At 46.6% G+C, this 13723-nt stretch overlaps 1 protein-coding gene across 1 annotated transcript in view; it reads left to right on the forward strand.

The window, feature by feature from the left end:
* Positions 1-11812, forward strand: part of LOC119956142 (pyroglutamylated RF-amide peptide receptor-like) — a 39229-nt gene extending 27417 nt beyond the window's left edge. Inside the window, exons 2-6 of the mRNA XM_038783050.1 lie at positions 1781-1933; positions 4104-4165; positions 5078-5313; positions 8181-8278; positions 11061-11812. Of these exons, the coding sequence (XP_038638978.1) occupies positions 1781-1933; positions 4104-4165; positions 5078-5313; positions 8181-8278; positions 11061-11461 (950 nt within the window). The 3' untranslated portion in view covers positions 11462-11812. The remainder of the gene's footprint in view (positions 1-1780; positions 1934-4103; positions 4166-5077; positions 5314-8180; positions 8279-11060) is intronic.
* The last annotated feature ends 1911 nt before the right edge of the window (positions 11813-13723 follow it).

Raw genomic sequence — 13723 nt, forward strand, 5'->3', positions numbered from 1 at the left:
AATCTGTGGCCTCTTGACGCCAGTTTTTTGACGGCGTGGGAACATAGTCCCAAATACGGAGAATCCAGCCCCAGATCGCTAAAATTTAACTAAAAGCAGACGAAGAATAGAATAGAACAGTACAGCACAGAACAGGCCCTTCGGCCCTCGATGTTGTGCCGAGCAATGATCACCCCACTCAACCAACGTATCCACCCAATGCTAACCACCATGCTACCGTGCTGCCCACGAAGGGCAGGGCTGAAAACAAAACTAAAAATAGACCCAGCCCATCCCATGAGTGACATCACAGCGTACCTCGCTGTTAACCCCTTCATCGCAACTAGAGCAGACATATATTCTGGGTACCTTAACCTAAGTTATTCTAATAACATTACTGCAACAGACATGCAATACAATATATATAAAGAATTCTCATATTCCAATTAAATACACATCTTGTCATTGATTTGTAAAAGTTTCAGACATTTTTTATTGACATGGTATTTAAGACAATTATTTCCATGTAGTCAAAAGCCTGAACTATTTTGATCCCCGGAGTACGATCTTAGTGTGATGCGAAACACAGGAGCGGGAAATAGGAGCAGGAATAGGCCGTTATGGTGAAGGATCTCCATTGCATCAGCCAGTGTTGAAAATGTAAAAGCCAACAGGAACCTTAAACTATCAGGGGCAATTAAAAACCTTAAAAAGACTTTGACACGGCCGAATAACATAGAGCATAGAGAAATACAGCACAGAACAGGCCCTTCGGCCCACAATGTTGTGCCGAACGTTTGTCCTAGTTTAATCATAGTGTCCAAAATTCTATGATAATCTAAGAGCAATTTATTATGGCCAATCCACCCAACCTGCACATCTTTGGACTGTGGGAGGAAACCGGAGCACCCGGAGTTCCCACACAGACACGGGGAGGATGTGCAGACTTCGCACAGACAGTGACCCAAGCCGGAATCGAACCTGGGACCCTAGAGCTGTGAAGCAATTGTGCTATCCACAATGCTACCATGCTGCCCTTAAGAACAAATTAATCTACACTCCATTATTCTACCATAATCCATGTACCTATCCAATAGCCGCTTGAAGGTCCCTAACGTTTCCGACTCAACTACTTCCACAGGCGGTGCATTCCATGTCCCCACTACTCTCTGGGTAAAGAACCTACCTCTGACATCCCCCCTATATCTTCCACCATTTACCATAAATTTATGTCCCCTTGTAATGGTTTGTTCCACCCGGGGAAAAAGTCTCTGACTGTCTATCTATTCCCCTGATCATCTTATAAACCTTTATCAAGTCACCCCTCATCCTTCTCCGTTCTAATGAGAAATACTGCGGATATTGGAAATCTGAAATGAGGCCAGAAATTGGCACGTCCCACTGGGTCCTTTCCTGAGCTTTTCTGATTTAATTTCTGAGAGGCCTTTCCTTGTAAGAACATGGCCTATGTAATATAGACAGGAACTGTAGCGATTCAAGGATGCCGCTTACCATCATTTCTCAAAGGCATTTAGGGATGGACAATGAATGTTGGCATGGCCAGCAAAGAATGGATTAAAAAATAAATGTTCTGACCGCAGCCAGTTCTAAATTGGATTGCAAATCGCAAGGCCAGCAGCTATTTTACGGCACAATTCATTTTCCAATCACTTTTCAGAGTACCAGACAACAGAGCAGCCATTCAGTTGAATCTTATAGCGTTATATATAAGTCGCTTCACATTGTCAAAGAAACCTCCAGTAGATCATTTTCAACCTTCCATTTGATGTTTAATTTGCAGGGGCGTTTGTCTGCAAAATGATTCCGTTTGTTCAGACAATAGCGGTGGTAAGCGGTGTCCTAACAATGATGTGCATAGCTGTGGAGAGATATGAAGGGATCGTCCACCCACTCAAGATGCACCATCTGAATTCAAGAGCGTATACAATGCTTGGTAGGTTTTCTACAGACCAATTATTCCCTTATTGTAAAACACAGCTCCCTCTATACCTTCTCATAATTGGCCATGTGATGGATTACTGGTAAAGTAACTTTGTGGGACTTGTTGGTTTGCGGCATGAACGTTGATGAAGTGGATCTCGCTGAACAAAGAACAATTCAGCACAGGAACAGGCTCTTCGGCCCCCCAAGCCTGCGCTGACCATGGTACCTGCCTGAACTAAAACCGTCTGCACACACGGAGTCCGTATCCTTCCATTCCCACCCTATTCATATATTTGTCTAGCTGCCCCTTAAATGCCACTGTCGTACCTGCTCCCACCCCCTCCTCAGGCAGAGCGTTCCATATATTTACCAACCTCTGTGTAAAACACTTGCCTCGCACATCTGGTTTAAACAATTCCCCACGCACTTTAAACCTATGCCCCCAAGTACTTGACTCTCCTACCCTAGGAAAGAGCACCTGACTATCCACTCCAAATGAGGCCTAACCAAGGTCCTGTACAGCTGCAACATGACTTGCCAATTTTTATATTTAATGCCCCGACCGATGAAGGCCAGCATGCCGTATGCCTTCTTGACCACCTTATCCACATGCGTTGCCACTTTTAGCGATCGGTAGGCATGCACATCCAGATCTCTCTGCCCGTCAGTACCCGCAAGAGTTCTACCATGTAATTTACTGTGTAATTCCTGCATGCATTGAACCTTCCAAAGTGCATTGCCTCACACTTGTCCGGATTAAACTTCACCTGCCATTTCTCTGCCCAAGACTCCAACCAGTTTATATCCTGCTGTATCCTCTGACAATCCTCTTCACTACCCACAATTCCACCAATTTTTGTGTCATTTGCGAACTTATTAATCAAACCAGCTGTATTTTCTTCCAAATCATTTATACACACTATGAACAACAAAGGTCCCAGAACTGATCCCTGTGGAACGCCGCTAGTTACAGCCTTCCATTCGGAAAAGCATCCTTCTACTGCTACCCTCTGTCTTCTGTGCCCAAAGCCAGTTCTGTATCCAACTTGCCAGCTCTTCTCTGATCCCATGTGACTTCATCTTTTGTGCCAGTCTACCATGAGGTACCCTGTCAAAGGCTTTACTGAAGTCCATGTGCACAACATCTACTGCCTTTCCCTCATCTATCCATCTTTGTCACTTCCTCGAAAAATGCGATCAAATTAGTGAGGCACGACCTCCCCTTCAGAAAACCAAAAGTTGCCTTTCTTTCAGTGGTCTGTGAGATCTTGTGGTCTTGTTGCAGTTCAGGCCATCTATCTCCGCTTTGCTGGAAGAAAAGCCATACCATGGAGTAATAGTTAAAACAATTGCATAAATCTGAAGAGCAGCTAGTTAAGGAAACTAGAGAAATGAAGAGAAGTGCCCAAGAAATCTGGAGTTCAGTGAGCGGTGACCAGGGTATTTTTCAGAAGAATTCAAGGAAGAGTAAATAAAGTGTTCTGAGTTAAAGAGACAATTGTGGTACCAAGATTCAAAGTGAGACAATAACCTTCAAAGGTAAAATAAATGACTGATGCCATTTGATACTGTCTGAGAACGAAGAGTTAAAGCAATTGTGAGCAGAGAACAGATGGCCCAAGTGGGGTGGGGAGAGGGGAACAATGGAGAGGGGAAAAACAGATGGATGGAAGAAATGAAAAAAAATGGATGGAAATTAAAACGGGGTGAAGGTGGAGGAGAGAGCTCACAGACTGAAGTTGTTGAACTCAATGTTAAGTCTGGAAGGCTGTAATGTGCCTAATTGGCGGACAAAGTATAAATCTGACCCTTTTTCCAGGTCTCTCTAGATTTGACAAAGAGTTATCCAGACCCGAATGTTATCTCCCTTCTCTCTCCACAGATGCTGTCAGACATGCTGAGATTGTCCTGTATTTTCAGTTTTTGTTTCAGATTCCAGCATCCGCAGTAATTTGTTTTTACATTCTGCAAGTTCTAGTCCTGATTCTCAGACTGCTTCTGTCTATGGGCATGGTTCTGAGTTCGGACCTTCGAAGTTGCTTGAGGTATAGCTTGAATCCACGCACCACAGTAACAACAACACAGCCAATCTCTCCATCGGTAGCATCGTTCAGTCTGTTGTCCTCTAGTGTGAAACCTTTCTAGTATGAGCAATTCTAATATGTATTATTCATTGCCAGGATTCGTGTGGGCAGTGGCTATAATCGTGGGAGCTCCTATGTTATATGTCCAACAGCTTGAGGCAAGTTCTCCCATTTACTTTATATTAATACATTGCTCAAAATCCAAATGCTCTTGAGTCATTGATTCAATTTACTGTAAACTGTGCAATCCCCATAGAAAACAACAACTTGAAAAAATAATTTTCCAGTGGAAAAGCACTTTGTCCCTCAGCCCCTCCGAAATAAATTGCCCTTTTTCTTTGAGACACTGTCTCAAAGGGGTGAAGACTGTCACCTGATAATTCAGTAGGTTTCTGTTTGTGTTCCCCCCCATGGCAACCGGATCACATGGGCATTTTTTCGAGTTGACCATCTTTTCAGACTGCTCTGTCTCATCTTAAGTTAAAGGGAACATTTTAAAACATAACCATCGCAAACAGTCATTATCCAAAAATTTTCTGAGATAATGGCCCAGATTTTACATTTATATAGCGCCTTTAATCTAGTAAAAACATCCCTAGGTGTTTCAGAGGGGGAGTCAAATACAATCTAGCCACAGAGGCGCAGGAGAGATACCAGGACATGTGAGCAACAGCTTGGCCTAGGAGCTGGGTTTTAAAGAGTGGCTTAAAGGAGGAGAGAGAGGTATCGAGCAAAAGAGGTTTAGTGAGGGAATTCCAGAACTTAGGAAGCAGGCAGCTGAGGGCACGTCAATGGCGGAACAATTAAAACGGGAGATGCACAGGAGGACAGAATTGAGGAAGTGCAGATATTGCAGAGGATTTGAGGGCGAGAGGAGGTTCCCGAGATAGAGAGGGGAGAATTATCTAGAAATCTGAATACGAGGTGAAAAATTTCTTCACTCTTTTGCTCCTTGCCTTATCTGTAGGCACCCCTTCCGTGAATCATCGCGCAACACAACATGTTTGGTAAATCAAGCGGTGTAGTGGCGAAATCCAACACTAAACTTCAGATGGTATTTTCTCCTGCAGGTGAAGTACGATTTTCTCTATGACCGCCATTACGTCTCCTGCCTGGAACACTGGGACTCGCTATCGCTCCGTCAAGCCTACTCCACTTTCATCTTGGTGGCTCTCTTCCTGCTCCCCCTCACGGCAATGCTGCTGCTTTACGCCAGAATTGTTTTTGAACTCTGGGTCAAGAAACGTGTTGGGGATAACTCATTTTTAAATACCCTGAACCAAAGGGAGATGTCCAAGATCACAAGGTGAGCCGTTTCCCGCAAAGGTTACAGAGGGCGGAATTTTCCGCCCCCCCCCCCCCCCCCCCCCCCCCCCCCCCCATCGCAGAGGGGCCGGAAAACATGGCCAGCCGTTCAAAACTGGAAGTTGCTCCCGGGGAGGAGAAAGGCAATAAAACTTTCCCCATAGAACTACATCGCAGAAAGAGGTCCATGTGGGTGCACCACTTTGAAAAAATTATTTCATGGCATTGCCCATCCCTAATTGCCCTTGCACTGAACAGCTTGAGGGGGTATTATTGTGGATCTGGAGTCACAACCAGGTAATGATCCAGATGGGTTTTTAAGGATAATTGTCAATGTTCATTCATGGCCTTCATCAGGCTTTCAATTCCAGTTTTTAAAAGAATGTCGCCATTTGACGTGGTGGGATTTGAACCCAGGATTACTGGTTCTCTAGAACCTTATCTCATACTGTCAACATATCGGCACTGTTGCTTCACAGTGGCAGGGACCCGGGTTTGATTCCCGGCTTGGGTCACTGTCTGAGCGGAGTCTGCACGTTCTCCCAGTGTCTGCGTGGGTTTCCTCCGTGTGCGCCGGTTTCCTCCCACAAGTCCCGAAAGACGTGCTTGTTAGGTGAATTGGACATTCTGAATTCTCCCTCCGTGTACACGAACAGGCGCCGGAATGTGGTGACTAGGGGCTTTTCACAGTAACCTCATTGCAGTGGTAACGTAAGCCTACCTGTGACACTAATAAAGATTATTATTATGCTAGTCGATCAACTGGTCCATGTGGCTTTTCTTTTAACCTTTTCTTCTTCACATCTGCATTCCCAATCCAACTGCCCTACTGGAGCTATCGATTTCCCACTGGGATAGAGCTCCATAGGCACCAGGCGGGCACCAGTACGTCAACAAAATTAACTTCATGGGATATTTGCATTTTGCTTCCGTTTGTTGCCATCCTATCTGACTTTATGGACGATTGGAACATAATCCTGATAAAATTATAGCAATAACCATAAAACATGCTACTAGAAGCGTTTGAGTGAAATGTTTCCTGATGGTTTTTCATGCAAGATAAGACCAATTGAAGAATTCCCGGCCAAATAAAGCTACTTCACTATCTTGACTCCCCGAAAACCATGTTAATTAAACTTCGACCTAATTCACTATAAGTATGTAGAAGTAGAATGATATGAGATCCAGTGATAAGTACTTTTGAGAATCTGGGATTACACCAGGCTGATGGGATCAATCATTCTCTCACTCTAAATAAGTTCAGACAGCTCAATGCAATTGGTGATGGATGTTGCTCCACTCTGTAGCTATGCTGACATAGATTTGACAACAATTGACATTATGGCTTCAAGACATACAACGGTGGCTGCTGAAGAAGATTCACAGAGGAGACACTCTTTGGAGGATAAGGTTAAGCCCTTTAACAGCACAGTTTTAAAACTAGTTGTGGTAGTATGACTAGAGGTAGTACGGTACCTGGGATTGCTGAGCCACCATTGGTGGAGAAGGCTCGCTGCTCATTGGCCCAATGGTTTGTATTTCATTGGTCAGAGTGTAAGGTAGCTCCGCCCAGTGAGGCGGAGTATAAGAGCCCGTGTTTCCCAGCAGCCAGCCTTTTCTGTACTCGAGCTGCTGGGGAAACATCTTGTCGATTAAAGCCTTCAGGGGCTTTAAACAAACAGGGGATGGTTTAGCTCACTCAGCTAAATCGCTGGCTTTTAAAGCAGGCCAGCAGCACGGTTCGATTCCCGTACCAGCCTCCCCGGACAGGCGCCGGAATGTGGCGACTAGGGACTTTTCACAGTAACTTCATTGAAGCCTACTCGTGACAATAAGCGATTTTCATTTTCATTTCAATCCGGACTACATCCTCATTTCAGTAGTTATTGATTGCGCATCACCAGTTTCTTCCTGAATTTTGCTGCACCATGTCCCATGTTGAAATGCTTCCCGAGGTCCCAAATTGAATGGTGTTCTTGTGTTTAACATTAACCCGAACAAACGAATTAGGAGCATGAGTAGGCCACTCGGCCCCTCGAGCCTGCTCTGCCATTCAATAAGATCACGACTAATCTGGTTGTGACTTCAACCCCACATTCCTACTGCCCCCCCCCCCCTCCCCCCCCCCCCCCCCACCCCCCCTCCCCCCCGATAACTTTTCACCCCTTCCTGTTAATCAAGAATTTGGCTCTGCCTTAAAGATATTAAAAGACTTTAACTTCCACCGGCTTTTGAGGAACAAACTTCCGGAGACCCTCTGAGCGAAAAGGACTCTCCTCACCTTTGTCTTAGTCGAGTGACTCTTTATTTTAAAACAGTTGTTTGTTGAAGCTTCTCCAAGCATTAACTAGTCCATATCACAATCCATTTGCTTGTTGGCTACCTTTAATTATTTATCATTCCAGTGAAACATAGGGCGGAACTTTACAACGCCATCACCGCGGCGTCGAGACCGGAAAACGCGGCGAGCTGCTCAAAGGCCCAACCGGCTTCAGCGGGTCGGGAAAATCCCGTTGGCGGGAAGGGCTGGAAAATCCCACTTGGCAGCATGGACGCACAGTGGTTAGCACTGTTGTTCCACAGCGCCAGGGACCTGATTTGGTTCCCAGTTGGGTCACTGTCTGTGCAGAGTCTGTACGTTCCCGAACCAGCCTCTCCGAACAGGCGCCGGAATGTGGCAACTAGGGGCTTTTCACAGTAACTTCATTGCACTGTTAATGTAAACCTACTTGTGACAACAATAAGGATTATTGTAGTATATATAAAATACATAAGGCTAAAGATGTTAAACGATACGTGTACTGGTTTGAAAGGATATTTAATACACTATCTTATCGAGGACTGACACTGATTCACATCGTTTGGCAGGAAGAAGAAACGTGCTGTTGTTATAATGATAACTGTTGTGGTTCTCTTCACCATCTGTTGGGCCCCATTCCATGTGGTGCACATGCTGTTTGAATTCAGTAAGTAAATTCCTTCATCTTTCGTTTACCCGTTTCAATTAATGTGCTTTGCTAATCTCTCAACAACAGCAGCAGCAGCAACAACTGGCAATTAGGCAACCTTCAAATGTAGAGAACGGTCTCGGGGTCTTTTCGTCACGTATTATCGGATAAAATTTGACATTGAGCCATATAGGATGTTAGGGCAGGTGGTAGAAATCCTATTGAATACTTGGACTGGGAGTGGTGCAAGTTATTTGGGGTGGTGTTGGCAGCTAGAGACTGGGGTCTCCGCACTCCTGGATTACCAAAGTAAAAAGGTGTCCTGGGTTAGCAGATGTTGGTTTCCATTCAGTATCTGGTAGCTCAGCATGATGTAACCCGCCAACACAAGATGGCCGTGCAAGATGGCCGCCGATGCCCATCTGCACTTGCACAAATTTGAGAAATGTTTTTTTGTAAATTCAAAGAAATAATTTGTGATGGTTTTTAATGTGAGGTAAGATCAATTCAAAACATCTCAGCTCATAAAGGGTCTTCACTGTCTTGGCCAATTTAAGGCCACGTTAACTAAACTTTGACTTGATTCAATAGAAATAAGTAGAAGTATCCATAGAATCCCGATAACGCAGAAGGAGGCCATTCAGCCCATCGAGTCGGCATCCTCCGACCCTACCTAGGCCCACTCCCCATAACCCCATCTAACCTGCACATCTTTGGACATGAAGGGGGCAATTTAGCATGGTCAATCCACCTAACCTGCACATCTTCGGACTGTGGGAGGAAACCGGAGCACCCAGAGGAAACCTATGCAGAGACAGGGAGGACGTGCAAACACCACACAGTCACCCAAGCCCGGAATTGAACCCGGGTACCTGATGCTGTGAGGCGGTAGTGTTAACCATGCCACCCCTTACTTGTAGATTAAAGAAAATATATCTGTGGGCGTGCTGGCAGGGAAGGCATTTATTCTCCATCCCTAATTGCTCTTGAACTGAGTGGTTGCTAGGTGATTTCAGAGGGCATTTAAGAGTCAACTGCATTGTTGTGGGTTTGGTGTCACATGTAGGCCACACCAGGTAAAAACTGTACTGTATCCAACACCAGCATCCATCAGGCAGGTCCAGGGGTCTGGACCTTGAAGGAAGTTGGATAATGGAGTGGGGGAATTCTCGGGCCTACTCCATTTGGGAGACTGGGAGTAGGGCAGCCATTATAGGTCACTGTGGGGTAGAGAAGTAAAGTCTAGCTTGGCGAATGCACATCAGTTACTGGCCTGAGCCCCTCGCATTTACCCTTTTCCCATTGCAAAGTACTGGAGGAAGCCCCAGCCTCATTTTTCCCAATCCATTGGGTACTGCTATTTGCTTCCCCAGAAGAGAAAGTGGGCAACTGACCTGTGCATATTCTGCTACCTCAACACTGAACAGCACCTTAAACACCTCAAATAAAAATAAAGTGCAGGGAGGTACTTAGTTAACTGATTAATTATTTTCAGGTTGAGGGAGGGATTGGTAAATGTTGGTTAAATACATGATTTACGTATAAGAATTTTTTTAAAAAGCTAATGAAAATATTTATAAAAAAAGATAAAAATAAAGGCCGCGATTCTCCCAAAGGGAGACAAACAGCCGACGCCGGAGTGAAACCCGGAGTGTTTCACGCCGGCGTCGGAGGCCGCTCCTCGTCCCCTATTCTCCCCCCCCCCCGGGGGGGGATAGGAGCGGCAGCGCATGAATCTCGGACACCGGACCTGGTGCACTGGGAATGACGCAGCCAGCAGCGCCTAAGTGACGTCAGCCGCGCATGCGCAGTTTGGCCGGCGCCAACCCGCGCATGCGCGGTTGCCATCTTCCCCTCCGCTGCCCCGCAAGACATGGCAGGCTTGATCTTGCGGGGCGGCGGAGGGAAAAGAGTACGTCTTTTAGAGACGCCGGCCTGACGATCGATGGGCACCGATCGCGGGCCAGACATCTCATGAGCACGCCCGTGGTGCACGATCCTCCCTCCGCCCTCCACAGGCCCCAAACACAGAGGTCGCGCGATGTTCACGCCGGCAGCAACCAGGTGTGGTTGGGGCCGGTGTGAACCGGTCGGGTTTGGCAGGCCATCCGGGCCGGAGAATCGCCGGTTGCCGTGAGAAACGACGAGCGGCAATTCTCAGAGCGGCCTGTCGAAAAACGTGACATGCCATTTGGGGGGGGGGAATCGCGGGGGGTGCCAGGGCGGTGTGTCGTGATTCGCCCGGCCCACCCGCGATTCTCCCCCCCGGCATGGGGTGCGGCGAATCGTGCCCAAAGTATATTGAGGAAAAATTATCCGAGCTCAGATTGGAGACAAGTGAAGTCTGAGTGGATGGGGGGGGGGCGTAGAATGCAAACTCGATTGGAGGAAGCCAGGAGCAATAATGAGAAGCAAAACGTCTTTCGCACAATGGTTGATTAATTTATGGAAAGAAGATTAGGCAGGAGGGATATTGTTATGTGTCTAGAGTCCCATCGCAGGTTGTACATTCTAATTCATAAAATACAGCACACACTGGAAGGTCCATAGAATCGCAATTTCTTTCTTTCTTTCTTTCTTTCTTTTCTTCTTTTCATTCCCTCTTTCTTTTCTTCTTTCTTTCCTCTTTTCTTTTTTTCCTTCCTTCCGTTCCTTCCTTCCATCTTTCCCTCCTTCCATCCTTCTTTCTTTCCTTCCTTCCTTCCTTCCAGGGTATTTAAAAGCAAACCGCACAGGACTGGAGCACCTTCCGCCCGATTGCCTTAATCTCTTTCATGTTGACAGAGTTCTGTTTTCGCAGATGAACTGGAGGACGAATATGACGACGTCACCATCAATATGATCGTCGCCATTGTTCAAGCGGTAGGATTCTTCAACTCCTTCAACAATCCCGTTGTCTACACCTTCATGAATGAAGCCTTCAAGAGTGATTGCTTCTCCTTCCTGTTGTGCCGCGCTCATCGGCCATGTCAACGTGCTGCCGATCGTGCACCCAAGCCGAACATAGCCGCAAGGCAAGTTGCCTGGGCGGCAGACCCTCATCCTAAACAACGAGCAAAGTCCATGAAAAATGACCAGATTGAGCACGTTGAGCTGAACTTGTGTGCGCTTTATAAAAGGGCGACTAAGGAGCCAGAGCAGTTATCCTTCCTTCCATGTCATATGCAGAAGGAAGTACCATGTACTTCAGGTCATGGTTGAATGCTTTTCCATTCTGTTGTGCCTGGTATTGATTTACATGTACCCAGTGATGTTTGCATAGCTACTGTTGTCTGAAGTAATTTAGTTAAGTCCTACTGGGTGCCTGGACCGCATTTTAATCGGATTGTTTCCAAAATACAATAAGGTCCACTTCAGCCAAAAGAGGGGCTTACATTTGTATATTATATTTCATGGTCCAAAGCATTTCACAGCCAACTACAGCTGTGATGACTTTACAATGTCCATGTTATGAGGAACGGCCCTTGGGCCATGGGCAGCACGGTAGCATAGTGGTTAGCACAATTGTTTCACAGCTCCAGGGCCCCAGGTTCGATTCCGGCTTGGGTCACTGTCTGTGCGGAATCTGCACATCCTCCCCGTGTGTGCGTGGGTTTCCTCCAGGGGCTCCGGTTTCCTCCCACAGTCCAAAGATGTGCAGATTAGGTGGATTGGCCATGATAAATTTCCCTTAGTGTCCAAAATTGCCCTCAGTGTTGGGTGGGATTACTGGGTTATGGGGATAGGGTGGAGGTGTTGATCTTGGGTAGGGTGCTCTTTCCAAGAGCCGAGTGCACTGTAAATTCTATGATAAAACATTTGTAAATTGACACCACATTTCGACTTTACAATGGTGGTTTCAATTATACGTCCACATTGATGTCTTGCGTTGTCGACCTGTATCACGACTTTCCATTTTATTCGTTCATGGGAAGAGGGCATCGCTGGCCGGGCCAGCATTTATTGTCCATCCCTAATTGCCCCTCGAGAGGGCAGTTAAGAGTCAGCCGCATTGCTGTGCGTCTGGTAAGGACGGCAGATTTCCTTGACTAAAGGGCAAAGTGAACCAGATGAGTTTTTACGACGATCGCCAATGGCTCCATGGTCATCATTAGACTTTTCATTCCAGATTTGTATTGAATCCAAATTTCACCATCTGCAGTGGCGGGATTTGAACCCGGGTCCCCAGAGCATTACTCTGGGTCTCTGGTTTACCAGTCCAGTGACAATACCGCTATGCTACGCCTCCCCTGACTGAGCAGTTCAAATTACTTTTATTTGGTTGGATTCAGTTAAATCATTTTGCGGTTCAACCGTCGTGATTTTAATGCTTAATGCTGTATTTAATATGTGCTCAGACTCGCAGAGGTTCATGGTTTAGTGGGCAACTGACAATGATTGATGGTTCTTCACATCTTGGGCCTCACGGTAGCATGGTGGTTAGCATCAATGCTTCACAGCTCCAGGGTCCCAGGTTCGATTCCCGGCTGGGTCACTGTCTGTGCGGAGTCTGCACGTCCTCCCCGTGTGTGCGTGGGTTTCCTCCGGGTGCTCCGGTTTCCTCCCACAGTCCAAAGATGTGCGGGTTAGGTGGATTGGCCATGCTAAATTGCCCGTAGTGTAAGGTTAATGGGGGGATTGTTGGGTTACGGGTATACGGGTTACGTGGGTTTAAGTAGGGTGATCATTGCTCGGCACATCGAGGGCCGAAGGGCCTGTTCTGTTCTGTGCTGTACTGTTCTATGTTCTATCCCCCCCCCTGCACTAACCGAGGAACTTGTGCCCAGGCGTGCAGGCATCAACAGTCACCTCAGCGACTTGACAGGGCAAGAGTTGACAGCATATAACACCGCGGGGCACCCCCATGGATGACTCCCAGCCTTTGTTCAGAAACCAATTCTCCGTTTATACCATTGCTCCTGTGGGAATTCCGATTCCGACTTGCGACGTTGCAACTTACAATGCGGGAACCAATTGTGTCATAAGTCTGAGGACTGCCTGGGCACTTGGAAATGTTCTAATGTTCATTTAGCAGCAAGCATTTCCCAGGAGACCAAGGAGACTGCACCTCTTCACAATAGCATCATGGGGCCCTGTCGGTCCATTTGGGAGGCTGGATGGATTGTCCAAAAGATAACGGGTCCGGCAGTCCCGTTCTCCCTCTGGCGGTGCAGCTTTCCCTCAGTACCGCGTCAGGTTGCCAACCTGGATAATGAGTTCAGGCCTCGCGAGTGGCACTTGAATTCACAAACTTCTAACTCAGAAAAGAGAGGGTCACATGGCTGGTGCTGTTACCAATGAGGTTCAATTCGGGGAGACAAACTTTCGACAATCATCTGCAGGGTTCCAGAGTAGATCCGCATGAATAATTAGACCTGTGTAAAGTTGCTGGTTCTGCTTTATTTGTGTCAGGATTAATATACTTGTTCCTCAGTCCATTAAATCACCTCTCTCCCTTGACCTCTTACTGTGTCACAACAGTGT

Source organism: Scyliorhinus canicula, chromosome 22, assembly GCF_902713615.1.
Source record: "Scyliorhinus canicula chromosome 22, sScyCan1.1, whole genome shotgun sequence".
NCBI classification, from domain to species: domain Eukaryota; kingdom Metazoa; phylum Chordata; class Chondrichthyes; order Carcharhiniformes; family Scyliorhinidae; genus Scyliorhinus; species Scyliorhinus canicula.